At 47.0% G+C, this 27,980-nt stretch overlaps 1 protein-coding gene across 1 annotated transcript in view; it reads right to left on the reverse strand.

Annotated features, from left to right (window-relative positions):
* Positions 1 to 56: 56 nt before the first annotated feature.
* Positions 57 to 27,980, reverse strand: part of USP42 (ubiquitin specific peptidase 42) — a 43,156-nt gene continuing 15,232 nt past the window's right edge. Inside the window, exons 4-18 of the mRNA XM_027527493.1 lie at positions 19,665 to 19,775; positions 17,917 to 18,019; positions 17,140 to 17,207; positions 16,391 to 16,461; positions 15,292 to 15,374; positions 13,800 to 13,911; positions 12,861 to 13,001; positions 12,573 to 12,673; positions 11,350 to 11,503; positions 8,935 to 9,651; positions 8,709 to 8,803; positions 5,690 to 7,159; positions 4,157 to 4,458; positions 1,904 to 1,947; positions 57 to 1,089 (exon numbers count right to left, since the gene is read on the reverse strand). Coding sequence (XP_027383294.1) covers positions 1,940 to 1,947; positions 4,157 to 4,458; positions 5,690 to 7,159; positions 8,709 to 8,803; positions 8,935 to 9,651; positions 11,350 to 11,503; positions 12,573 to 12,673; positions 12,861 to 13,001; positions 13,800 to 13,911; positions 15,292 to 15,374; positions 16,391 to 16,461; positions 17,140 to 17,207; positions 17,917 to 18,019; positions 19,665 to 19,775 — 3,536 coding nt within the window. The 3' untranslated portion in view covers positions 57 to 1,089; positions 1,904 to 1,939. The remainder of the gene's footprint in view (positions 1,090 to 1,903; positions 1,948 to 4,156; positions 4,459 to 5,689; positions 7,160 to 8,708; positions 8,804 to 8,934; positions 9,652 to 11,349; positions 11,504 to 12,572; positions 12,674 to 12,860; positions 13,002 to 13,799; positions 13,912 to 15,291; positions 15,375 to 16,390; positions 16,462 to 17,139; positions 17,208 to 17,916; positions 18,020 to 19,664; positions 19,776 to 27,980) is intronic.

The following is a 27,980-nucleotide window of genomic DNA, read 5'->3' on the forward strand; positions in this document are numbered from 1 at the left end:
AAATGCAGAGAAAGAAGTCGGTGAGAAGTGTCTGCAAGCACATGCGGAAACAGCAGTAAAAAAATAAGACACAAAAGGTTTAATTTGCTGCCATTTATATACTATATAAATTTTACATGCTGTATATTTACAGTGGGGCAAGTGCTTTTTTAATCTTTAAAAAAACAAAGATCAAACTTTAGACATCTCTGAACAACACAAACTGTATAAACCATACAGATTATTCAGATACAAACTGTATTAAATACAGTTTTCCCCACTCCGTCTCCTGATGCAGGACCAGTGAATTATAAGTGTATCACAGTTTGATAGCATATCCATATTAAAAATAAAATCACAGTATGATTTTGTCTGTAACTAGAAACTTTAAGGGACCAAGCTGACAACTCAGACTCCAATATCATAGTCAAGACGAGACACTGTATAAAAAAGTGTTATGTAATAAAAACATACTGTAGGCCTTACAAATAATGTTTGGATTATACATTCATAATGTAAATACTCATCATAACTGGTAAATTGATTGGAATAGTTCCACAAAGTTCAAAAACAGAACTTGTCTATAAAATACATCTTCAAATCTTGAATACAACTAAAATATGAAGCAAATTAGTTTCTAGTATCAGACATTACAGAAAACAGGCTGCTCTCAAAAGTCTGGTCGAGAGCTTGTGAATCTTTAAATACGTCTTTAAATTAAATATACACGCTGTCAGTTTGTACTTTTAATAATCCCACGGTTTCCCGGTTGGCCTTGCACCGGATGTCTACCTTGGAGGAGCATTGCATGGAATACGAGTGGTCAACCTGAGTCTGTGATTAAGCAGCATTTGAGATGTTCTAGTCCAGGGCGTTATTTTCAATGTGATTTATATACACAGTATTTTACAATGGTCAGCAGTTGTAGAAAGTGTTCATCCGTTTGGAATAAGGGTAATTAAGAAAAGGTAAAAACTAAAAAAAAAAGTCCTCCATGGTAAAATCTGTACAGTATTTACTAAAGAAGCACCACGCAGATTTGAACAAAGTTATTTTCTCTATTTATAATTTAAGCTGGGTTGGGGATGGCTTCTGTTGAACACGGTGAATCTGAAAGACAAGAGGCAGCCGCGTCAGTGGTCCAGAAGCAGGAAGTGGAACCCAGGGCCTGGTGAGCCCAGGTGGGCTGTCTCTTCCATTCCCGTCCTCCCGCCCCTTTGCAGGTGCCCCAGGTCTCTAGGAAAGCCCCCGTGCCTCCCTGCAGGCAGTAGCTGGGAGGCCAGCGGGGAGGGCGCCCTCTGCTGGGCACTCGGAGCCGCAGCCCTAGGAAAAAAGTCTGCGAATTCCTTAACGGGCCTCAGGGCTTTCCCCTTGAGGACTCGTTAAGTGTTCACTGACCGCACGGTGGTCCTCTGTAGACAGTTCACTCAAGCCTCACCTCGCTGAGAAGTCACACATTTGGACGAAAGTCCCTCCCCATTCCCCATGACCACTCCCCACCCCCACCCCCACCGGGGCCACTGAGCACCAGGCCTGGAGATGAGGCTAGAGGCTTTGATTTGCTGTAAAAAAGCACCCAAACCTCATTCAGATCAAGCCAAGCCCTTACTGTCTGAAACAAGTGCAGGGTGGGGAGGAGCGGGGCACCCAAAGCTCAAGGACAGGGGTCTTGGGAAGGGCCCCCTCCCTCAGGCCCTCAGGTAGGGCTGTGTGAAGAAATGACTTCTCCATCTTTCAAATGACTTAAGCTTCTGACCTGCCCTCGTTTTCTACAGCGAGGGAGAACGTGTCTAAGGGCCTGAACCTCACCCCCCTCAAGGGCTGACTCCCCACCTGCTCCCCTGCAGCCCCAAGCTCCCTCCTCAGGCCCCTCAGCGGCTCCACAGACGGTCAGGACAAACATGCAGAGAGGAAAAGAGCTCACCATAACTAGTGAAGTTTTTGTTTTGAGGCCAAGTTTTCAATCACCTAGAAAGCAAAGGTTAGGAAACATTTTAATAATGTTTTTGCAAAAATTTTAGTGCCTGTGCTCTGTGCGTATCACATCATTAACTTAGAAGCAGTTCTCAAACAGGTTTGTTGCCTGAAGTCAGTCCTACACGAGCTGTGCTTCCAAGGGTTTCACTGAAAACGCTTCATGGTGACTTGAGGGCCACGTCCCCGTGGGAACAGCCCAATCTGATCCCAGCAAACCAATCAGCATTTCACGTTGGGTCAAAGACCTCCAGAGCTTGATGATGCCACAGAACAGGAGTCTGGAGGAAAGGAGAGTGGTCAAGGCGCCAGCACAGGCAGGCAGGCAAAGAGGTCCGTCCTCTGAAAGCTGACAGCGGTGCTGGGCCTGGGCCCTCGGGGGTGGCCCTTGCCGGGAGGTCAGGACAGTATGGGCGTCCAAGCGTCATCAGATGCCATCAGATCGAAGACAGGAAAGGGTCCCCCCGCCTGCAGCCCCTGGAGACCTGCATGTGGGCCACCACATGTCCACTACTGGGCTTCGCGTGCCACCTACTGTCCCCTGAGCCAGCTCTGTGGGTGAGCCACGCCCATGGTGGGCTGGCGGCCTCTGGCTGTGTTCCTCACCACAGACCTGCAGCCTGAAGGGGAAGATTCAGGCAGACAGGCAGAATTCCCGAGGACCTGCCCGGACCACTTCACCCCACGCAGTCAGAAGGGACTCATCTCACCCAGCCCCTGCCCCAAACTGCGGAAATGTTTGTGGAAACCAAGGTGGAAATGCACACTGTTGCCATCTTAACAAACAGAGCAAAGGACACATAGCTTCCCTTTCCTAACGGCCCCACGAGTCTTCTCATTTGCTCCAAGCACCCCCGGCATCCACCCCTCCCCAAACACCCCACCTCTCATGATCTCTGCTTCTCCCAAACGCCAGGGCGCTGTGCGGCCATCTGTCCCTCCTCCACCAACCATCACGTGACTGTGGGCCATTGGAGGGGGTCCTCCCCGAACCAGCATGACTCCTCCCTGGGTCCAGGACACGGTAGAGAACCCATGGCCTCTGGGGCTCCCGGACGGCAGGCAGGGTCACAAGGGGGCACCTCGGGGGTCGGGGTGGGTGGGGGGTAAGCATGGAAGGCCCAGGCCGGGCTCCGCCAGCTCCGCAGGGCCACGGACGGGGCCTGGGCTGCAGCGCAGCTTTACTGACACATCAATTTCACAAAATTTTCATGTGAAATTAAAGTCTTCTTTGGACTCTTCCAACCATTTAAAGGAGAAGGCAATGGCACCCCACTCCAGTACTCTTGACTGGAAAATCCCATGGGCAGAGGAGCCTGGTGGGCTGCAGTCCATGGTGTCGTGAAATGTCGGACACGACTGAGCGACTTCACTTTCACTTTTCACTTCCACGCATTGGAGAAGGAAATGGCAACCCACTCCAATGTTCTTGTCTGGAGAATCCCAGGGACGGCGGAGCCTGGTGGGCGGCCGTCTATGGGGTCGCACAGAGTCGGACACGACTGAAGTGACTTAGCAGCAGCAGCAACCATTTAAAAACGTCCAATCCTTCCCAACCGGCAGGCCACGTGAAGGCGGCGCCCCGCCCTCGGCCCGGCCCCCTGCAAGGCTCAGCACTCCTTCTAGGGTCGAAGGTCAGGGGAACACCTGAGAAAGCCAGAAGGGCTGCCTCCAGAGCGGTCAGAGCAGGAGAGACTAGGAAGTTACAAGTGGGCCAAGCCCTGCAGGGCAGACAAGAATCCCAGCGCTCGGCAGCCTGCGGTCACCTGGGAACCCCACCGGGAGCCAGTGCCCGAGACCCGGGCCCGAGGCGTGATGCCTGCGCACCGGTCACCAGACAGACTTCCAGGGTCTCCTCACAACGGGCAGAGGTTCAGGACCCGGGAGAGAAAGGAGGTACCACAACACTTCTGTCAAACATGGCGTATGAACAGTTCTGTCCCCAATCAGACGCCCAGAGCCACACACTGCACAGGCTCCTGGCTCTACCTCGCTCAGCTTTCCCACCAGCCTCGAGGGGCCGCGCGGAGGCCTCGCGAGAGCCGGGTGAGGACGTGAGGCGGGGCTCAGCGAGACTGACAGCTGCTCCGCCCTGTGAGGCTCCTCCCCCGAGCGACCGCCTCCTCCCCAAGGGAAGGGCGCCTGAGGCCACCACTCCCAGCGCGCCCCTCACCACTGCCGCTCTCCCAGCGCGCCCCCTTACCCTGGTCGCACTGGGACAGACGACACCTGACCTCCCGGCTCTCCATCCTGAAGTGTTTGGTTTTCTCACAGAAGGGTGCCGCGCCCTCCAGCGGCAGGCCGTCTGCGAGGGGGAAGGCGCCCTCGGCTTTCCGGAAATGGTCCACAGTCTCACAGCTGGCTGCCTTGGGCAAGCGCGGTTCTGAATCTCGCCCAAAGTCCTCTGATTTCCTCGAGTGTCTCTTCTTTTTCTTCTTCTTCTTCTTGTGTCTGTGGAGGTCAGCGTCAGAGTGCGCTACGGAAAGGTCTGAATCCTGCTGATGCCTGTCGAAGACAAAGCCAGGACTAGGACCACCAGGAAAGCAAGCCGCCCCAAGGAGAACTGGTCCTCTCTGACTCACACCCCGTTCTGTGGACCTTCACTACACACACACAAGTGAAACTCTTTCCTAATCAAACATGCGGTTTTCACTGTAATAATTTAAGTCCAGGGTCATAAACTCACCAGTTTCAACCTGTCCCCACCGCAACCTTCAACTTTGGGGAGAAGAGCTCTGGCCAAAACACCAGAGGAAGAAAGGACTCCACCAACTTATCCTGCAACTAGTTAGTGGCTGAAGGAAAAAGTATCTTTACTGGGTGTGTCAGGCACACAGAGGAAGGAGGTTTGATTTCCTTTTCCTTCAAGTAACCACTCTTCACCTGTGGCTTCTGGTAATCTCTTCCCAGGGTTTCGATCTTAAGAGACACCAGTGTGTAGTAACTGTGTTTGTGCTCAGTCCTGTCATCACGGAGAAGTCATTTTCCAGAAAACTGCTGACCAATTTAGCTTTTAAAAAATACGAGAACAAACTTCCCAATGAGATTTCAAACTGAGAAATGGAAACTCAGTTTGAAATCTCATTGGACAGTTTGTTGGAGATTATCAACAGACATAGAACTATAACTACATCTGTGAATAAATAGGTTAACACTCAATCCTAAAGAAAATCAACCCTGAATATTCTTTGGAAAGACTGATACTAAAGCTGTAGCTCCAATACTTTGGCCACCTGATGTGAGGAGCAGACTCATTGGAAAAGACCCTGATGCTGGGAAAGATTGAGGGCAGGAGGAGGAGGAGACGACAGAGGATGAGATGGCTGGATGGCATCACAGACTCAATGGACATGGGCTTGAGCAAACTCTGGGAGATGGTGAAGGACAGGGAAGCCTGGAGTGCTGCAGTCCATGGGGTCGAAAAGAGTCGGACACAACTGAGCAACTAACCACCACCACCACCGTGAAGTCGGAGAATCCCAAGCTTTAACCTCCCGAATGCTGCACGTGTACTCAGTTACAAAGCACCAACTGAACGCAGCAACATCTTGAAAGACCAAGTTTTTAGGTGTTTTATAAAACTGCATAATAAGATACAGCTTAAAACAGAGCTAAGGAATCGATAAAAACAGGGCAGTCCCAAACCCACCGAGATGAAAGCTACGCACGACACAGCCCTCACCCATCCCCAGGCTGGGTGTGGAGGGCGCGCCCCCCACGCATAGCCGCCCCTCACCTGGAGTCTCGGTCCCGGTGTTTGTCTTTGGATTTCTTCTTCTTCTTCGACTTTTTGTGCTTCTTCACTTTGGGCTCCTCTACAGGGTCCTTCTGTAAGCTTCTCCAGGCTTTCTTTTCTACGTGACTCTCATTCTCGAGGCTATCGTATCTCCGTTTCCGTGACTTAATGTTGTCATGTTCGTGAAACCGTGCGGCCAGGTCGCAGCTGCCGTCTTCAGCCCCGAAGCTGAGCCTGTCGTGGGTGTACTTGGCGGCAGGGTGTGGAGGGGGCGCGTGGGCCATGCCCGCCCGGGGGCTGCTGAAGCGGTGCCGGTCCCTCTCTTTGGCCACCAGCTCGTAGCCCTTGCGGCCTCTGTAGTGGTCCTTGTAAGGCCGGCCGCCATAGGGCCCGGCCCGCTCGTACTCTCGCTCGGCGTGGAAGGGCCGCCAGTCCCGGGGCTCCCGGCTGGGATACAGGGGGGACCTGTCGTGATGGTACCGGCAGCGCTCCCAGCGCAGCCTGTCCGGGTAGTACTTCTCCCGGGTCCAGGCATGGTCGCCCTCGGCGTGGTGGTAGCGGCCCCACTCCTGGTCAGGGGCGCCCCTGCTCCGGGAGTGGTGGTGGCCTGACCTGGCCAGGGAGCTGGGGCAGGGGGGCTGCGGGGCCAGGGCGCAGGGCTCCGGCCGGGGCCGCTCAGGCCGCGGCCGCTCGTGCTCTCGGTGGGGCCGCTTCCGCCGATGCTGCACCTCGGTCCTGCTCCGGCTCTCCCGTGCATGCTCGCCACTGGACGAGCGGTCCCTTCGGCTGCGGTAATGTCCTCGGTCGACCTTTCTTAGGCTGCTGACCTTCTCCTGGACCAGACACGGCTCCGGGGCCTTCTGCCCGGCCTTACTGTCTTCCCCTCTCTCACTGCTGCTGCGCTCGGGGGGCCCCTCAGGACGGTTTTCTGTGATCGTGTCTAGCTGCGCAGAAGGCGCCTCATCTGTGGACACTCCCATGCTCTTAGAGGGACCCTCCGCATCCGAGCCTCTGTCCCGACCGCTGTGACCCAAGGGCTCGGGCTCATGGTCACCCTCAGAAGGCACAGAGGGACCTGGGCTCAGCCTCCCTGCGGCTTCCGCGGCCACCGGGTCCTGGGGCCGCTCTGGTAACGTCCCTCCCACGTCCGGGGACGGTTTGCTCTGATCGTCTGTTAAATTCCCAGGGTCACAGGGTGCCAAAAGCTGATCGTCCCCGAGGGCGTCCTTGTCGGGGTTACAAAAGGTGCTGGCACTCGGTACAGCCTCCTCAGGTTCTGCCGAAACACGTTCAGAGACTTCTTCTTTGGTAGGTTTGATGCTGGGGTCCGAGGGCGGCGAAGCCTTCTTGAATTTGCTGCTGAGATTCGAGACAGACTCCAGGTTGTCCCGGGCATCACCGGGAGGGGAGCGGCCAGCCTCCAGCTCCGCCTCCGGATGCTCCAGAGGCCTCTCCTCTGAGCCAGGTGTCCTGCAGCCCCGCAGAGACAGAGAAGGACAGGGGTCATTTACTCATTTGCTCTCTGGGTTTTTGTCAATGGGCTACAGGGACAAACACTTCATTTATTTACTAAATATTTTATGGCTTTACTGTATCTGGCTGAAACCTAAAACTGGGCTTATCATTTTTGGAAACTTCAAGTTTTCTCATTGTACATAAATGTAAAAATTTCTATCAAGCCTACTTCATTTTTCACTAATAACTCTGCAATTCTAAGTGCCTCTGGTTTTCAAATATTTTTCTAATTCTTCTCAGTAACTAAGTCCAGACCATCAAAAAAGTCAAATAATGACAGGGCGCTTACTTTTTCTCTGGATCCCTTTTCTCCAAATTTTCCTGGAGCCTCAGAGGCAGAGTAGTTACCTCCCAACAGAGCCAAGAGCTCCCTGAATTGCCAATAAACTGAGGAATCACTGCTGCAGTAAACGAATTCTGCTATGCTTTTGACGGACTCCTCAAGTTAAGGAAAGCTGCCAGAAAACAAGAAAAACCCTAAAGCGGGCCCCCTTTTTGGTCTGGGAGAGAGAAGACACGCGAGGTCACTACAGAGGTTCAAGGTCGCACGTGCAGCTGGGGTGCGCATGGCTGGGGCGCACGTGGCTGGGGTGTGACCATCACAGGTCATCTGTTCTGCTCACGCACGTTCCATCTGAAGACAAGCTGAACCAGATGAGGGGAGAGACGAAGACAGCCGTGGTGCCAGGGACTGAGTGCTCAGGCTGCCCCCTTTTTAGGCTCGACTGGGAACATTCCTGACTGGGATTCTTGCTGAGGGCATGTCCCCCGCAAGGGCCCTTCTGACATGGGGTGCATGGGGGTTGTCCCTGTGATGGGGGAGACCACAGCACCAGTAGGGAGGGGCTGAGGCAGGCAGTTCTGCAGAACAAGCCAGGCGCCCACAGCCTGAGGTCCATGTGGAGAAAACTTCAGCTCTGTTACTGGCTGCTTCACAGACACGCCCAGGTGTCCAGCTAAAGACAGTCACACCTTGGCCGAGAGCTGTCCTCCAGGAGGCCGTCACGGCACTGACATGAGGTGCCAGGTCCCGGGCTGTCCCTCTGGTGATCGCAGCTGCCGCCTCACGGCCCTGCCTTTACTCCCATCACGTTATGTACGCTAAGGTCAAGACACTGACGTGTGTTTTTTAAGCATGGAGACACACCACACTGACCCTTAATTTAATCTCAGAGCTCTAGAGAGAGCATAACAAAGCCTTTGCTCCTGAACAGAGCAAGACTCCCTGCCCAGCCCCTCTGCACACCCTCGGGCGCCTGTTGGGGGCGCTGAGTGGGACGTGCTGGCTGGTCAGACATGTACCAACAAGGCCCCGGCAGGGGGAGGCTCTGCGGGAGAGGAGGTGGGCGCTGGACTAACAGGCCCCGATAACTGTTTACCTGACTTTCCCACCAGGAAAATCAACGAGTTCTACAGATGATTATTCAAGAAGGCTCATTCCAGGCCTTCTGCGAGCGGATGCACCCTGGTCCCACATCCTGCTGCCCTGAGACAGCCGTCTTACCTAGTCTCCTCTGCCGAGCCTTTGGCTTTGCTGCCGAGTTTGAAGGTCTCTAAGATTTTGTCTTCTGGAAGAGGTGGCAAAGGAGCAGGCATCAACTAGGATAGAAAAAAAAGATGTTTTTCAGCAGTGAGTGCCACGCCTCTGCCTCCTGTAACCCAGCCATGTGACCCGCTGGACACGAGGGCAGAAGGGAAGCCCGCCTGCCCGCCACCCCACAGCCGCTCACCTTCCCAGGGAGGCCGTTTGCCTTGGGAAAGGGGTGTTCTGAGTGCAGCGCGGGCTGGCCTGGGCAAGGGGCCCCGTCCGAGGGCAGGCCGTTTTCCGTCGGGTCGCTGTCCAGACCAGTAGCACCATTTAGAGCCACAGGTTCTTGGAGCTCGTGCGGGGAGGCGTCGCCGTCTTCAGCGTCCAGAGCAGGGGAGCACGCGCTCTCGGTCAGCCCGCGGCCGTTCTCCTGGCCGAGGCCCTTGGCCTCCTCGTCAGACTCCTCGGAGGACTCGGCGCCGTAGGGGACCAGCACGCCAGCGCTCAGCCTGGGCCTGCCGTTCATCATGGGCCTGGAGCAGGCCTCCCTCGGGGCCATCTGCTTTGGGACCTTACTAGAGGCGGGCGGCGTGGGGGCACTCGAGGTAGACTGTATTGCAGAAGAAGTGGTAATGGTAGAAGAGGGGGCGGGCTTGTTGGGGTGCTCCAAAGAATTGCTGTGAAGGTTAGACTGAGACTGACCTTGGCGCACAGGTAACTTGTTGTGAATACTGATCGTGATTTTCTGTTTCTTGGGGTGTTCTGGAATAACTGAGGGCCTGTTAACTGACCAGTTCTGAACAGACGGGGAGGCGCTCACAGGACCAGTCCTGCTGACGCTGGAGTTCCCGCTGGGGCCTGACATGGGGCTGCTCGGCGTCTCCTTCAGTGGTCCCGTCCCGTTCAGGTGAGGGGGGTTCTGGGGACAAGCAGACCACAGTCAGGTGAGAGCTCCAGAAACCACCAGACTCAAGACCTCAGGCGGCAGGCCTTTCCCACTCCGGCCCTCTTTTCTCTCTCTAGGAGGAATGAGCAACACCGCCCTCTCACGCGGGCCTGTCCGCCCCGGACCTTCACAGGCCCCAGTTTTCTGGGAGTTCATTTCTGGTAAACAGGGACAATGGCTTTTGTCGGAGAACAACTGCTCTGGCAGAAAGCAGCAGGTCCTCCTGGGCATGGCGTCACACAGGTTCTCCTTCGTGGTTCTGGGAGCCCCTGGCAGTTCAGGCAGGAGGAGGCCAGCCCTGGGGACTTCCCAGGGCCCCAGGAATGCGGCGACAGTCATGTGGACGGACACGCTCGCTTAGCCATCCCTGCCTCTTTGACCTCCCACCCTTACTCAAGTAGTTATTTCGCTCCACATCCCAGCTTTTGCTGCTAAAACCCAGAAATTGCACACCGGTGGTCATGGGTGAATTCTGCCTCATAGAGGAACTTTGGCCTTCAAAATGTTTTCTTAAGTATCTGAATTAGTTGCTAACTTACCACTGGATAATGGCTCAGCTGATAAAGCATCTGCTTACAGTGTGGGAGACCTGAGTTCAATCCCTGGGTTGGGAAGAGCCTATGGAGAAGGGAAAGGCTACCCACTCCAGCATTCTGGCCTGGAGAATTCCATGGACTGTATAGCCCATGGGGTCTCAAAGAGTCAAACACGACTGAGTGACTCACTTTCACACTAGAAGTCTTAGCCGCTCATTTGTACCCAACTCTTTGAGACCCCATGGACTGCAGCCCACCAGGCTCCTCTGTCCATGAGATTTTCCAGGCAAGGATACTGGAGTGGGTTGCCATTTCCTTCTCCAGGGGATCTTCCCAACCCAGGGATCGAACCCAGGTCTCCTGTACTGCAGGCAGATTCTGTACCAACTGAGCTACAAGGGAAGGCTTCATAGTTAAGCAAAAACATTTCCTGACAAATCAGCAGCAGCAGCCGCCCTTCCACACAGGGCAGATGCTCTGCAGTTGGCCTGTCCCACGTCACTCAGGCCGAGCCCAGCACAGGACCTGCTGCCTGGCCAGCTCCCTACAGCACTGAGGCTGTGGCTCCCTGTCAAACTGAAAGGCTGTTATGACACCATGGCACAGGTGGCAGGATTATTCCACGGTGTGTACAAGCTATGTCAACACGTCTGCGGTCTCAACATTTACGTCAAGCAAAAGCCAGGCCTCCACTGAGGACGCTGATGTCACAGGAACCAGAGAGCATACCCTCTGCTCGCTCTGAGCAGCCCTCAGGGGTGTGATAGGGCCCAGCCAGACAGCAGGCAGAAAACGTCACACCCCTGAAAGGGCTAAATGGAGGCAACGCGACTGTTCTTTCTGTACAAGCATCTCTTCCTGGAGGCCAGCATGAATCGAGAACCCCTCAATATTTACTCCATGAAGTGAACGGAGTCCAGGGTGGGAGATCAAATCCCCAGTGTTTAGACAGACTCATACCCCTACTTCCTTCTGGATCACATTGTTCGTCCTCAGAGATTTCCCCTACGTTTGAAGTATTTTCTAATAAACGGCCTGAATCCATTTTTGTGGATACGAAACTCAGCTGTGGACGAGGTCAGGGCCACCACTGCAGCACTGAGTAGAGGGCTGGACCCTCTGCTCGGGAGGTTACCTTCATCATGTGCGAGGGGAGCTGTGGGCCAATGAATCCCGAGGCTGCCTGTTTGCTGTTGACAACCCGCTGACTGATGACCGGGCGGGGCGAGGACTGGCCGGGGCTGTGGGCGGAATGAGTAAGTTCGCCTCCATTTTTCACATCGTGGGACCTGGGGACAGACAGTGACAGTGCTCAGGGTAACATGGGACACCCCCCAAAGAGCTCACGCACACCCCACCCTCGGCAACAGGAGACGCGACCTGGGGAAGTGCACAGAGTCCTGGCCCAGCCCAGGCTGGCACTGGGAGCTCAGGTCAGCAGACAAAGGGCCACTGTGGATTCTGATCTGATATCTATGTATTCTAGCTGAAAGGTTTTTTTTTTGGGGGGGGGGGTAATTTTTTTAAAGCTATTTTTCTTTTGTTTTCCATTTTTCTAATTCTAAATACATATCACTTAGATCTGTGCTATCCTGAAAAGTCAGAAAGAAACAAAGACATTCTGCCTCCCCTCACCCCTTCAAGGAACCTGCTATCCAGATTTTGTGGATTTTCCTCCAGGCTTTAGCCTGGACTGATCTCCTCAACATCAGCGTGTAAAATTTCAAACTGCTTTTCCTCCATATATAGAGCACTTTCTCATAGCATTTTAAAAAACATCATAAAAACCACTTTTAACAGTTGCATTGTATTTCGTCACATGCACACGCTACCATTTATGTGATCTGCTATTGTTGGCAATTTGAGGATGTTCTGAATTTCCAGTTACTACCAATGGATATACCTTGGAGCACTCAACGGACTGCCCCAAGGCCCCACATCTCCAGGAGGAATTATCGAATCAGTAACACGCAGCAGCAGGTGGGGGCAGGCCCGGGCCTGGCCGGGGGCGTGGCTGGCTGCTGGTGCCCGGGGCTGAGAGATGACCACACCAGGCACTCAGGAGTCCCCTCACAGGGCCTCTGCTCACTGCCTCCCCGGCCTGCCAGCCCACCCGATTTGCTGCCAGCAGCAGAAGCCCTCTGTGGCTTCTCCCGTCCCTTCTTCTGTGCATTTCTTTAACCTGCCGAAGAGCTGAGAGCTACAGTAAACGTATGGCCCACTCTCAAATATACCTTCCTTACTCTCCCCACCACCGAGATGCTGTTTAACCAAACAATGGAATGTAAGCATGCTGATGAAGTGAAGCATTCTTTCTGACTTAACAGAAAAGGTGGAAGTGCACTTTCCTGACAATACCTGATATAAAAGAGGACGTAAGCTTGCTGGCTGAGTACCGATCTGATATCACTGGTAGACACGATGGAGTCGTTCATTTGGTACCAGAGGCCGTTGCTAGCCTGTAAGACAGCCAACAAAAGAGATATCAGATTCGATCAGGTACATGGGGAGCCTCAATCCAGAGACCTGTAAGAAAAAGGGGCTACCACAGGTCAACTGGAAAAGCCCCCCTTCCCTCCCAAGAATGCCAGTGGTATCTTACAGTGTACTGTAAATAGAGTAATTAAGAAAATCCACACAACTTACTTTTATGTAGCAGAAGTAATGGCCAGCATGGCAATTAAAACCAGTGTGTACCAGGACTGCATACAAAACATAAATGATCGGCTCTCCGTTTGGTTGAGACATGTACGGTCGAATATCAAGATACTCAGGGTATTTCACATCCTACACAAGTATGAAGAGAGAAAAAAGGAACATCATCTCTGAAGGTGCAGATCATCCCGTCCATACACGCAGGGCAGGGCGGGAGGCTCAGGGCACATGGCGCCTTGTGGTGCTCCAGCAGGGACCCAACACCGCAGCCTCATTTTGGAAGACAGACCTAACCCGGAGACGCCTGACTCTACGTGTCTTTAGTGCAATCCCCCTGTATTTGTTTTCTTTACGCAAGTAAGGATCCAGACTATGTGAGTTCTCCAAACCCATCAAAGCGGACAGTTAACAATCACAAGTCTGGACTTGAAGTCATTGCTTATTTTTAACAATTCAGGAGCAGGTTATTTATTCCGCATGTTACTGGATTTCTGACCACTTTCAGTTTCAGAAAGTGGGAAGAAAATGGGAAAGGTCAGTATACTACCAATCAGAAAACAAACGAATAAACAAGCAAACAAACTCTGGTCAAAGAATGGCAAGGTCTGGCTGGGAAATCTTTGGACTTGAAATGCCATAAGCGTTCCCTGAACCCACTCAGCACCTTCACCAACTATGACGCCCAAACGCGGATAAAAAGCACCAGGTGTGACCTTCAGAAAGTCTAGTCAGCTAAGGGATACAGACGAAAACACACACACTCTGTAAACACACACAGCAAACTTTGAGCTCAGTTCTTTGACATTTTATTCCACTAACAAGTGCTGGAAGAACTTAGAAAATCAGGTAATAAAACTTCCATGTAGCTGCTGGACAGTTAAGCCTTGAAAGGCTCAGCATAAACAGTTGTTAATAATATTATCTACCCACCTTAGCAATTTTTCCACCAGTAAAATTTGCAAAACGTTTCAGAGAAAGAGTAAGAACATTAGAAGATCTATGTATAGTGAATCTCTTTGAAGCTGGAACCATCTTTTTACACCTTGGGGAAAAAAACAAAAACAGATGTTTAAGAAGATTCATGTGGGTTGGTTGTTTTTTGCTTTTTTCGTCTTACCCTTGTTATTTCTCTACAACAGTCTAATTAAGTGTCCAAAAGAAGGGTACTGGATGAGAAATACCACCCTTTTCATCCAACAGTGAAAATATTAAAATTTGAAATTTGGGAGATGGCTTAATTAGCATGAGTGAAAGCCACAGGGCAGTTCTGAAATATCAGGCCACTGACATCTTAAAAATTAGATTTATAGAAGTTTCTCTCAATTCAAAACAAACTGAAAAACCGGCTGATAGAAGAACTCTGTGAAAACAAAGCCCAGATACAGAAGCAAGGAAAAGCCTAGAAACGTCCGTGAGGTTTAAAACAAAGGAAGCATCCCTCTGGTCTTAGGAGGAAAGGGGGCCTTCTCCCCAAAACAGTGAACCCAGGTACCACATTTTACTGCCCTCTGAAGATACTGTATTTTTCACACGCTGAAGGTTTGCGGCACCCCTGCGTGGAGCAAGTCTACTGGGCCATCCTTCTAAAAGCATTTGCTTACTTCAGGTCTCTGTGCCACATTTTGGTAATTCCTGCAATATTTCAAGCTTTCTCATTATTACTGTATCTGTTATGATGATCTCTGATCGGTGACCTTTGATGTTACTCTTCTAGTTATTTTGGCATTTTTAAACAAGTATTTTTAAATTAAGGTTTGTACACTGTTTCTTAGACGCAATGCTACTGCACACTTAAAAACTACGGTATAAGGTAGACGTAACTTTTCTATAAACTGGGAAACAAAAAAATTCATGCAACTCGCTTTACTGCAAGATTTGCTTTATTGTGCTGGTCTGGAACCAAACCAGCGGCTATCCCTTAAAGGGAACATCTACTTAAACCATAAGAAACAGGGCTTTCTTAAAATAGGCCCTCTTGACTTCATGGGGAAACAACAGAACGACTCAAACTTGAGGATTCTGGCAGGTACTGCCCCAAATCCTGGGAAACAACCATGAAAGAGAGAGATCCTTGACTGCTCTGGGACAAAGCAATGCTCCACCCGCCCCAACCCTTCACACCCGGGTCCCTGGAGATGCTGTGACACACACGTGCCACCCCAGGCACCTTCACACGCGGGGGCACTAACATGTGGATGGTCTTACCCCTCCCCTCCACCCAGCTCCCCAGGACTGAGGCCCCGCCTCCCCCGGGTCTAAGGAGTGTTAACACTGAGACTCGGGTGCCCTGGCCCTCGGGGAACAGAGCCAGGGTCCTCTCAGGCGGTCCTGGAAGCTCACAGGAACCTTGCCGGTCAGGCAGACACGCCAAGCCCTGTCACCCCAAGCCTGCCCTCCCCGCCCGCCAGCACCGCCATCGTACTTGCTGCACTTGTACGAGTTTTCTCCGTCGAGCTGTTCCGGCTTTACAAACTGCTCCAAGGCCTTGTTGACACTCTGAGCAGCCTGGGGACAGAAGAGCACCGAGAGCACATGACCACTCACTGCCGCTTGTCAGCAAAAGAAGAGAGGCCTCCAGAGGATAAAGCCAAGCGCAAATTTTATGTAAAAAGGCTTTTTTCATTATAGTGTTCAGTTTTACACATGTGCACACCAAGCTATTGCCCTCCCCACCCCCAATTAAAAAAAACAACAGGGGATTCCCTGGTGGTCCAGTGATTAGGACTCCATGCTTTCACTGCCGAGGGCCTGGGTTCAATCCCTGGTCAGGGAACTAAGATCCTGCAAGCCGTACAGTGTGGCCAAAACAAAAAAACAGAGGTTGCCCACCGCAGCATTATTTACAGTAGCATAAAACAGGGACAAAATCGAAGTATCTACCAGGAAGGAAGCAGGCATGGAAACTGGCTGACGCACGGCACGCAGCAGGCCCAGCAAGATGGAGTGGAAATAGCAAGTGGCCCAACAGACTAAAGGGGTAATCCCGTCAGTGCCAACAGTAAACAGACGCTCTGGAGCAGTTTATATCAAACTGTTAGCAGTGTTCATTCTGGGGGACAGGCTCACACATGTCTCTGCAGCGTTTCTCATTTTTATCGTTAGCATGTATCACACTTGAGATCAGAAAAACAAAAGTTTCAGACAACAAAAAATGGGAGAGTTCGGAAAATGCAAGAAGCAAAAGACAGTTTCTAAAGAAATAACCACCACCTAAATTTGGCTGATATAGGCATCACAATCTGGTTTTATTAAGATTAAAGGTCAAAGGGTTAATAAACATTAACCCTTTAATGTTAATAAAGGTCATTTAATAAAATTATTCAATGTTTTAAGTTTTTTATGATGCCTAATACAAAGTTTCAATAAGCTCCTCTAATTAAGTCTTAGCATATTAAAGTTTTCAATTCATATTCTCTAACAAGTGTAGTCTAAATTGTAAGAGAACTATAAATAAATAAACTATAAATAAATTATGACTAATTTTTGTTTAACTTGACTACCACCACAACTACCAAACTTACCTTTATCTCCAAAGTTATATCGAGATAGGGATCAAAAGTATCTGAAACACCTTTGCAATTTAAACATTTGACTGAAATAAAAATAAAACACAAAGGATAAGCAAAGTATAATCAGCATGGCAATATCAACTACTGAAATGACAGAACACACACACACACTTACAAAACAAAAACCATAAGGTACTTTTCTCATCTATCAGACTGGGCAAAACGTGTTCCTACTACACAGTGGGAGCCACTGATTTGGTGCACGCACACTGCTGGCCGGAGTGTAAACCGGTATAACCTCTTGGAAGAGCAATATGGCAAAACCAGAATTTGAAATCACATATCCTTCGATACAAAAATTGTAACTAATTGTCGTGCGTACACTTTTACGTGCACGTAGCGCTACGTGTAGACGAGGGTGCTCGATAAAGCACTCGTGGTGACAACAACGACGGTCAGAAACCACCCAAAGCTCCCTGGTGACTGGACGGAGCGCTACTGCAACCGCGAAAGGCCGTGTTAGACCTGCGTGTGCGGAAAACGCTAGAAAGCTTCCGGTGTGAGAAGAACCCAGGCTGTTCAAGCACAAGAAGCTCCTGGGAGGATAACCACAGGCTGGGCCAGGGGCTGACGGAGGATGGGGATGGGAGTCTGGGCCAGCAGGGAGACACACGGGCCCTTCTTAAGCCTTTCGGAGCCCTTGCATCCTTTTACACCACATGCCAGACCACAGTTATCAACCTTTAAAACCAAGAGTTTACCTCTAGATCTTAGGTAGCCTCCAAATATCTGGCAGACGAGTGTGGTGGCCTGGGTGTGTCTGTCCAATCTGAAAAAAAAATCAAAGAGTGAGATGAGAGAAGCATTCTGCAAAAATAAGAGGTGCTGTAACTGATGCTAAAACCACGTACATCCATAAAAGAATGAGAATTCACGCAAGAGAGTCGCACGATATGGGGACAGCCAGAGAACAGCCTTGCCCAATCAAAGATGTCTGGGGCAAGGAGAAGCGGTCGGATGGTATTAAGAAGGGATTCGGAAATCAGGGCAGGACTCTGGCCCTGAAGCAGGTAGCAAGAGGCAGTCACCCAGAGCAGGACTGGGACCCAAGTGTGAGGACCCTGCTCTGCAGCCCAGCACCATCCAGACACTGAGCGCCCGGCCCCTCAGCCGCAGGAAGGGAATGCAGGCCTGCCAGGGGTGTCGAAGCAACAGCAAGTGGGCTACGACGTGTCTGTTTCTCCATCCTTCTCCTGAGCCCATGTTTAGATTTTAAAGAAGAAACTTCAGGGATTGGTAACTGACCCCAATGACAAAGGGAACAAACACAGATTTCAAAGGCTAGAGATAGGAAGTACACCTTTTAAACTTTCAACCATTTTAAAATAAGGCAAACCACTTGAGGAAGAGGCTGCACAAAGTCTAACGGTGAAGCTGACAGGGGGCGGCGCACCCCTCCTGGAAGGCCGCGCTGAGTTCCGCCAGCCAGCAGGGCGGCCGGGGCGGGGCGGCGGGCGACTGATGCTGTGTTGACTCACTTATTGCTGCCGTTCAAACATGCTTTTTGCATAGCATCAACAGTGTACTGAAGGAATTCGTGGGCGTCTTCTTGGTTTCCAAAGCGGAAGTGCCTGGCTATGCCTGTAGAATTTGAGGAAAGACAAAGCCTTATCATCACCTATCATACGCGCAGGCTGTCCTCCCCCTCGAGGTTGTATCTTATGACAGTATACTGGTTAGGTAACTATTTTATGAGGAAACAGCATTAATAAGTTCCCCCTGAGAACACCTAGGATGAGCCCTACAGACCGCTAAAAGCCCACATGGGCTGGAGTTTCTGAGAGCCCAGAGACTCTGTCTTCAGCAATAAAATGATCTTGAATAAACTCAACTTTAGCTGTTATTGTTTCAAAAATTTGTCTCAAATGTTATGTTAGTGCACATATCTTAACTTGGGTGCTAGAATTCCCTAAGAGAATCTATATAAAACACAAAGTGTGAACCTACCTAATTCTATTCCAATAACCTAGAGAACATATCATATTCTCCACTGCACAGCAACATCTCAGTCCTATTTCTAATTGACTAAATAGCCACAAGCCAAAATGACAATGAAAAACAATACAGATGTATAAATATTCATATAATTTTATGTGAATGAATATATAGATATGTATTAACTTGAATCATATGAAATTGACCACATCCCACAAATTCTGACCTACAAAAATGACAATTTCATTATTTAACCATATATGTCTAGAGTTGGGGGGGTGTGTGTCCGTAGATGTATGTACATACACACACCAATAGCATTCTCTTAAAGAACTAGGTTTAAAAAAATTATGTCTGCCATATATGTGTCCATGTCTGTATACATGTGCATATCAGTATATGTAATATAGACATATAATTCAACAAACAAAATCACCCCTGGCTAAAATTTTGCTAAGACCCAGCAATGTTTAAAAAAAATTTTCATGGTCTTCTCCAGCCTGTTAATAGTACCAAAGGCCAAGATAACACTTCTTTATCCTCAGCAGCTTTTTAGGCAAAAGGATTATAAATTGTCACTGTGTAATTATCCATCCCTATAATTACCCAGCTAGATACCAGATTAAGAGTCAGGTTTTTATTTTTAAGCATTTTTTATTCCAACTCAGTTAATTAAAATAATACAAAAGCTTACTGCAAAAAACATGCAGAAAGTGCATAAAAAATTTCATGCAACCTATCAGAATCATTATAATGCAAGAGGAGATTGTAAAGTCATTAAAAATTATATAGAAACTTGTGAAATTTATCCACAAATCTGCTAAGTTCTGAGTATAAAATGTTATTTAAGAATATAATTAACTTTATTTTGATAATTCCTGTCACTATGTATAGTTAATACTTATTTATTGAATTAAAGCTAACTGAAAACTATTTAAAGAAATCGGTGGGACAATAGTTAGTATTACTCAGCATAGAAATCCAAATATCTAGGAAAAATGCTGCAAAAGTTATCAATTTTATTAACAAATTTGAGGGTTTTATAATTTTTATTTTGTTTATATATCAAACTGAATACCACCTTCTTTACTATATTGTCATCTTTTGCTTTAGGTTTCAAAATGTTTTTACATAATAAATGGTTTGCTAAAAACCTGTTATTCGTTAAAGACATATTCATACACAATAAACTGTTTGCTGCAATACCTAAGGAGCTCATCATTCACCAGTCAGATCATTAAGACCAACTGGCTAACAAATATTCATATGAACTACTACAAAGGATACTTACGCCGCATCTCATTAATGACAAACATCGGTTTAATAACATCCCCAGGATTACTGAGTGCCTGGGTGATATGTGCTTGCATTGTACACATCATGCAAAATCCTTCTGCATGACCTGAAAGATAACAGATGATAATCCTCCAAGTTAGCAAAATATGACACTGTATGTACACCAAGGGGTATTATAAATAACACAAGCACACTCCTGAAACAAGGATAACAGAACTATGTGTCCTGTTATTGAGCTATATACTTTTACTCATTTCCATTTAATTCTCCAACAAACCTAAGTGATAAATGTATATTGGCTCTATTTTACAAGACAGGTTCAGAGAGTTAAAATTTGCCCAATGCCAAATAGTGATTAAGGGGCAGGCACATAGTTGGGCTCAAATCATACCCTTCTAATTTTGAAGCCTGTGCTCTTAACTATTGTCTATACTAGAGAAATTAGAAGTTTCTTTCCTTATGCTACCATTTGTCTCAAACAGTAAAGGAATGTCTCCTTTCAAAATCTCAAGTGTTCTAGCTTTTCCACATACAGAGGTCTCTGTTGTACTTTTTTAACAGCTTTTTAAAAATATGAAAACCACCTTAGCTCATACTAAGTGGTGCTGCTGGCATCTAGTGGGCAGAGACCACAAATGCTGTTCAACACCCTACAGCAAGCAGCCTCTACAATGAAGAATCATGTGGCCCCAAAAGCCAATGACACTGAATTCAAGAAACGCCTAAAACTGAAGGCGGCTCGGTCCTGCCTAACACAGCTTGTAAAGTCTCAAAAGGTCCAAACTATTTCCAGTTAACATTACCGCGTCCCAGAGTAAAGCTCAAAAATATTTACAGGAATAAAAAGAAAATCTAGCACCCAGCAATATAAAATTGTAACCGAAGAGCACAAGGCATGCAATAAGGCAGTAAAGACCAATAACAGGGAGCAGATAAGCAGAAACAGACCTGGAAATGTCCTCAAAAACAAGGACAATAAAAAAAGACAGTTTATATATATATATATATATATGTATTTCCATGCTCAAGGATGTAGAAAAAAGGGCATGTTAAGGAGAGACACAGAAATAAAACCAAATCTACTTTACAGATGAAAGGTAGGGTTTCTGAGATGAAAAACACAACAAGTAGACTTAATAACAGATTAGAAACAAAAGAAGGAAAGACCAGCAGATGTGAAGACTCCGCAGCAGAGGTTCTCTATTATGGAACACAAGCCTCAAAAAAAAAGAACACCTCTCAAAATAACAGGAACAAAAAAGCGTATCAGTGACCTATGGGACCACCTCCAGCTATCCCCAGTACACATGCAATTGGAGTCTGAAGGCGAAGAGACAGGACAAATATTTTAAGAGATGACTGTTTCCCAAGGGCCAGCGCAAGGCAGTTTTGAAGAGCGGCAGAGCAGTCGTGCATCTGACAGGTGGTGGTTTACGTGCACTTGTACCTGTATTAAAACTCATAAAACTGACCCCCCAAGTTAACAGAGTGTACAGTAAAGACGTTAACCATATAGTAATTATAATAATTCTTATAAATGTTAATTTATTAATGTTAATAAATATGGGGCCTTCCCAAGTGATGCTAGCGGTAAAGAACCTGTCTGCCACCGCAGGAGCTGTAAGACACACGGGTTCGGCCCTCGGGTTGGGGACATCCTCTGGAGGAGGGCATGGCAACCCACTCCACTACTGCCTGGAGAATCCCACAGGCAGAGGAGCCTGGTGGGCTACAGGCCACAGGGTCACAAAGAGTTGGACACAATTGAAGTGACTTAGCACAATTATAATAAACATTTTTTTTAATGACTGAAAAGGCATACAAACGCAAAGAGTAAATTTACAGTTCTATCAACTTCAACAAAACCCAAACAGAAGGCTACTTATAACAGTGATAAAAACAAAACATTTAAAGCAGGTGGAAATAAATGACGTGTATAAGAACAAAGGTAAACCTGACAAGAGACTTGTTGGAAACGAGCAAGAGAAGAGCGCAGAGCGACAACTCTCACGCATAGAGAGAAAAGTGTCACACAGGATTTCCATCCCCCAGGAAGACATCTTTCGAAAACAAAGATGAGCCGTTCCACTTCTCAGATGACTAGTGGTACTTTTTCCTACTCCTCCCACTAAGTGCAACAACAACAACAAACCCTCTGGACATTGCATATGAAGCAGACATAAGAAAGCTGGGAAAGGTGGAGAGAAAAAGACAGATTCACAGTTTCAGAGCCCAAGGAATGACATGGCAGTGAGTTTTCTGGTTTTCTTTCTGCTTCATATATTTCCGACTTGGAGCAGAAGGAGCCACCAACCTGGAAATACCAATAAAAGCAGGGAACGATGCCACAGTGAAAGCTTCTGGCGTAGAGTTAAAAAAAGGGAGATTAGGAATGGGAACTTTCATCCATGCTGAGTGATAACAAACCACACCCCCACCTCACAACATCAGTGAGGATCAAAAGAGGGGCCTGGACTTCCACCCCCAAACCCAGTAGTAAAGAAGCATCCCTCCATATTCTGCTAAATTTAAGTAAGTCAGACACAGAAAGACAAATGCTGTTATGGTAACACATGTGGAATCAAAACAATACAACACACTAGTGAATACAACAAAAGGTAACATAGTCAGCTACAGAGAACAAATTAGTGGTTACCTGTGGGGAGAGAGAAGGGGAGGGCGTGACGGCAGTAAGAGATTAAGAAGTACAAACTATTATACATAAAATAAGCTGTAAGGATAGTGTACAAGTGTGCTTATAAATGGAGCATAACCTTTAAAATTGGGAATCACTATACTGTACACCTGGTAAAGAAGGCTGAGCACAGAAGAACTGATGCTTTTGAACTGTGGTGCTGCAGAAGGCTCTTGAGAGTCCGTTGGACTGCATCAAACCAGTCAATCCTAAAGGAGATCAACCCTGAATATTCAGTGGAATGACTGAACTGAAGCTGAAGCTCTACTTTGGCCACCTGATTCAAAGAGCTGACTCAGAAAGAGCCTGATGCTGGGAAAGACTGGAGGCAGTAGGACAAGGGGACAACACAGGACGAGATGGCTGGATGGCGTCGCCAAATCAAAGGACATGAGTTTGAGCAAGCTCCGGGGGACAGTAAAGGACAGGGAAGCCTGGGGTGCTGCAGTCCGTGGAGTCGCAAAGAATTGGTCACAACTTAGTGACTGAACAACAACATGTAACACTGTAATGAAGTATACCTCGAGAAAGAAAGAGAGGGAAAGAAAGAAGCATCTGTCCAGCTTCCCACTGGGTAGTGTCAGAATTAGGACTCTCGCCATCAGCCAGTGGTAAAAAGCCACTGCAGTCTCCCTGGAGACCGGGGCGGGGGCGGGGGGAGTGGAAAGCCCTGCTCCCATCCAGCAAGAACGTGGAGCCCACCCCCACCTCAGATGTCAACAGAGGCTGAGTGTGGAATCTGGACTTCTATCTCCACCTAATATTTCTTCCTTTGCCAGAATGGTGTCAAGAGAAAGCCAGCCAAAACACAGGTCAGATAAGATCCAATATTTAATAGCATAACACAAAAATGTCCCGGTTTCAACTGAAAATCACTCATCATACTAAGAACCAAGAACTTCTGAATGCTGGAGAAGTGAATAAAAGACAATGAATAGATACCAACCCTAAGATAATAAGATATGTTAGAATTATGTAACAAAGGTTTTAAAGCAGCCATGGCAAAAATGCCTAAACAGGTAGTTATGAATATACCAGAAACAAATAAAGCAACATAGAAAGACTCAACAAAGAAACAAAAGATATAGAGAGCCAAATGGAAAGTTTAGAAATGAAAAACACAGTAACCGAAGTAAGAAGCTCTGTGGATGAGCTAAGGAGAAGACTGGAACTGACCGAGGAAAGCATCAGTGAACATGCACACAGAACTCGTGCACTCTAAACGAGAGAGCAAAACAGACTGGGAGAGAGAAGCGGCCAGAGCCCAGGGGCCTGAGGGGCTCCAACAGAAGATCTAACGCACATGCTGTCAGGGTCCCAGAGGAGACAAGAGAAGACTGGGTTCACAGTGTAAGAAACGAGGGTGGGAATTTCCCCAAACTTGGCAAAGGATGTAATTCAAGAAGCATTCAAACACCAAACAGGAAAAAGAACAAAGAAATAGACACCAAGACACATCACATCAAACCTGCGAACACTAAAGACATAGAAAAATACCTTGGAAGTAGTGGTAGAAAAACACCACCTTACCTGTAAGAGAAAACTTGAATAGAAATGGATTTCACACCAAAAACCATGGAGGACAGAGGAAGTAGCACAAAAATTCTCAAGTGCTGAAAGAAAGGGACTTTACCCAGAATGCTACGGCCAGTGGAAACGTCCTTCAGGAGTAAGATGAGATTAAGACGCTTTCAGGAGAAGCAGAACGAGGACAATCTGTCACCAGCAGACCTACCCTAAAAGGATGACTTAAGGAACGACTTAATGAATGACTTCCTTAAGTCAGAAGCTCTCTAAACAAAAAGGAAGTGATTTGGGTTTTTGGTTGTTTTTTTTTTTTTAAAGCAACCCTGGAACATCAAGAAGGAAGAAAAAAAACATGGTAATCAAAAATATAGACAAATACACTTTCCTTCTCTTGGGTTTTCTAAATTATGTGACAATTGAAATAAGGATTATAACACTGTCTCTAAATGTGGTTCTAAATGTACGTAAAGGAAATATTTAATTACACGGTAACCAGGGAAGAATAAAAGAGACAAAAGTAAAGTTTCTGCGTTTCCCTTGAATTGGTAAAATGACACCACGAGTAAACTGTGAAAAGCTACACATAAGGAAAACCTAGAGGGACCTCTAAGAAGACTTAAAGAGATACACTCATAAACACAAAAACAAATTTTAAACGTAAGTTTAAAATACTCAAGTAACCCACGAGTAGGCAGAGAGACAGGACAAATGAATAACTGAACAGAAAACAAAAACAAAATGGCAAACTTGAGTCCTAATGTGTAAACGACTACCTTAAATATTAATAAATTTACTAATTAAAAGATCTAAATTAATAAAGCAGATTTAAAAACATGATTCAACTATTCTGCCTGTAAGAAACTCACTTCAAATGTAGTGATACAAACAGGCTTAAAGAAAAAAGATGGAAAAATATATGTCATGCAAACACTAACCCGAAGAAAGCAGGAATGGCTATATGAATGGCAGATAGAGTAGACTTCAGAGCAAAGAAAGCTATCAGAGAAAAGGACGTTATATAAAGGATCAATCCATCAGAAAGACAAGCAATCCTAAATGTGTTTATACCAAACAACAAAGCTGAAAAATACATGACTCAAACTCTGACAGGACTGAAAATGCATACAAAGAAATCCACAACTACAGCTGGAAACCTCAACATCCTTCTGTCAACAACCGAACAATTAACCAGAAAACCAGCAAGGAGAAGTCGATACCACCAAGAGCCAATGCGATTCCATCAACATTTATAGAATACCCCACCCAACAACAGAATACACATGTGTTTCAAGGCCTCACAGAACATACACCAACACAGACTATATCCTGGGCCACAAACAAACCTCAAAAGATAAAACAACAGAAATCATAAAAAGTGCGGAATGGAAAATCCTAAAAATCAGTGATAGAGAGAATACAAGAAAGTCTATAAATACCTGGAAACTGAGTAACACTTCTGAACAACCCGTGGTTTGAAGGGTTAAAATAAAAATTGAAAAGACAGCATATCAAAAGTTTGGAGACACAGTTAAAGCAGTGTCCAAAGGGAAATTTACACTTATAACAATATCAGAAACAAAAACAAGTAAATCAACACAGACCCTGCAGACACCAAAAGAAAAACAAGAGAATATATATATATTCTGTAATTAACTTGAAACGTGTAAATTTGACAACCTAAGAGAAACGGACCAACTCCTCAAAAAAGTGGACTACCATAACCCATCGAAAATAAAATAATCTGAATAGCCCTATACTTACTAAGGAAATTAAATTTGCAACTTTAAAACTCCCCCAAAAAAGAAATCTCTAGGCCAAAATATTTTCACGGATGGATCCTACACTAAATGTTTACATAAAAATTTACATCAATATTCTATACAATCTCTTCCAAAAAATAGCAGTTAACATATCCCAAACACATCTTATAAAGATCAGTTCAGTTCAGTCGCTCAGTAGTGTCCGACTCTTTGCAACACCATGAATTGCAACACACCAGGCCTCCCTGTCCATCACCAACTCCCGGAGTTCACCCAGACTCACGTCCATTGAGTTGGTGATGCCATCCAGCCATCTCATCCTCTGTCGTCCCCTTCTCCTCCTGCCCCCAATCCCTCCCAGCATCAGGGTCTTTTCCATTGAGTCAACTCTTCGCATCAGGTGGCCAAAGTATTGGAGTTTCAGCCTCAGCATCAGTCCTTCCAATGAACACCCAGGACTGGTCTCCTTTAGAATGGACTGGTTGGATCTCCTTGCAGTCCAAGGGACTCTCAAGAGTCTGTTCCAACACCACAGTTCAAAAGCATCAATTCTTTGGAGCTCAGCTTTCTTCACAGTCCATCTCTAACATCTATACACGACCACTGGAAAAACCATAGCCTTGCCTAGACAGACCTTTGTTGGCAAAGTAATGTCTCTGCTTTTCAATATGCTATCTAGGTTGGTCATAACTATTCTTCCAAGGAGTAGGCGTCTTTTACTTTCATGGCTGCAATCACCATCTGCAGTCATTTTGGAGCCCAGAAAAATAAAGTCTGACACTGTTTCCACTCTTTCCCCATCTATTTCCCATGAAGTGATGGGACTGGATGCCATGATCTTCGTTTTCTGAATGTTGAGCTTTAAGCCAACTTTTTCACTCTCCACTTTCACTTTCATCAAGAGGTTCTTTAGTTCCTCTTCACTTTCTGCCATAAGGGTGGTGTCATCTGCATATCTCACGTTATTGATATTTCTCCTGGCAATCTTGATTCCAGCTTGTGCTTCTTCCAGTCCAGCGTTTCTCATGATGTACTCTGCATAGAAGTTAAATAAGCAGGGTGACAATATACAGCCTTGATGTACTCCTTTTCCTATTTGGAACCAGTCTGTTGTTCCATGTCCAGTTCTAACTGTTGCTTCCTGACCTGCATACAGGTTTCTCAAGAGGCAGGTCAGGTGGTCTGGTATTCCCATCCATAGAAGAATTTTCCACAGTTTATTGTGATCCACACAGTCAAAGGCTTTGGCATAGTCAATAAAGCAGAAATAGATATTTTTCTGGAACTCTCTCGCTTTTTCCATGATCCAGTGGATGTCGGCAATTTGATCTCTGGTTTCTATGCCTTTCCTAAAACCAGCTTGAACATCAGGAAGTTCACGGTTCACATATTGCTGAAGCCTGGCTTGGAGAATTTTGAGCATTACTTTACTAGTGTGTGAGATGAGTGCAATTGTGCGGTCGTTTGAGCATTCTTTGGCATTGCCTTTCTTTGGGATTGGAATGAAAACTGACCTTTTCCAGTCCTGTGCCCACTGCTGAGTTTTCCAAATTTGCTGGCATATTGAGTGCAGCATTTTCACAGCATCATCTTTCAGGATTTGAAATAGCTCAACTGGAATTTCATCACCTCCACTAGCTTTGTTCGTAGTGATGCTTTCTAAGGCCCACTTGACTTCACATTCCAGGATGTCTGGCTCTAGGTAAGTGATCATACCATCGTGATTATCTGGGTCGTGAAGATCTTTTTTGTACAGCTCTTCTGTGTATTCTTGCCACCTCTTCTTAATATCTTCTGCTTCTGTTAGGTCCATACCATTTCTGTCCTTTATCGAGCCCATCTTATAAAGCTAGTATTATCCTAATACCAAAACCAAACAAAGGTGGTATAAAAACAAAAGATTACAGACCGATACATCTCATGAACAGATGTAACAACCCTTAATACAAATTCAGCAAAATATAAAAATCATTAAACATCATGACCAAATGTAGTTTATTCCTGAAATACAAAGCTGACTCAATATTGGAAAATCTACCAGAATATTCTACCATAATAAGGAAAAGAAGAAATTCACATGATCATATCAATTTGATACAGAAAAAGCTATTGACAAAAATCAACACTATTTCATGATAAAAAGCAGGAACTTTTTAAAACAGGGGGAAAAAAGGAAACAGAGAAGAACTTCCCTGACTTGATAAACAGGATACATCAAAAACCTACAGCTAATATCAAACTGAATGCTCTTCCCCTAAGATCAGAAATCAGGCAAGGATGTCACCTCTGATCACTATTTCAACACAGTGCTAGAAGTTCTAGCCAGTGA

The sequence above is a fragment of the Bos indicus x Bos taurus genome, chromosome 25, assembly GCF_003369695.1.
Source record: "Bos indicus x Bos taurus breed Angus x Brahman F1 hybrid chromosome 25, Bos_hybrid_MaternalHap_v2.0, whole genome shotgun sequence".
NCBI classification, from domain to species: Eukaryota; Metazoa; Chordata; class Mammalia; order Artiodactyla; family Bovidae; genus Bos; species Bos indicus x Bos taurus.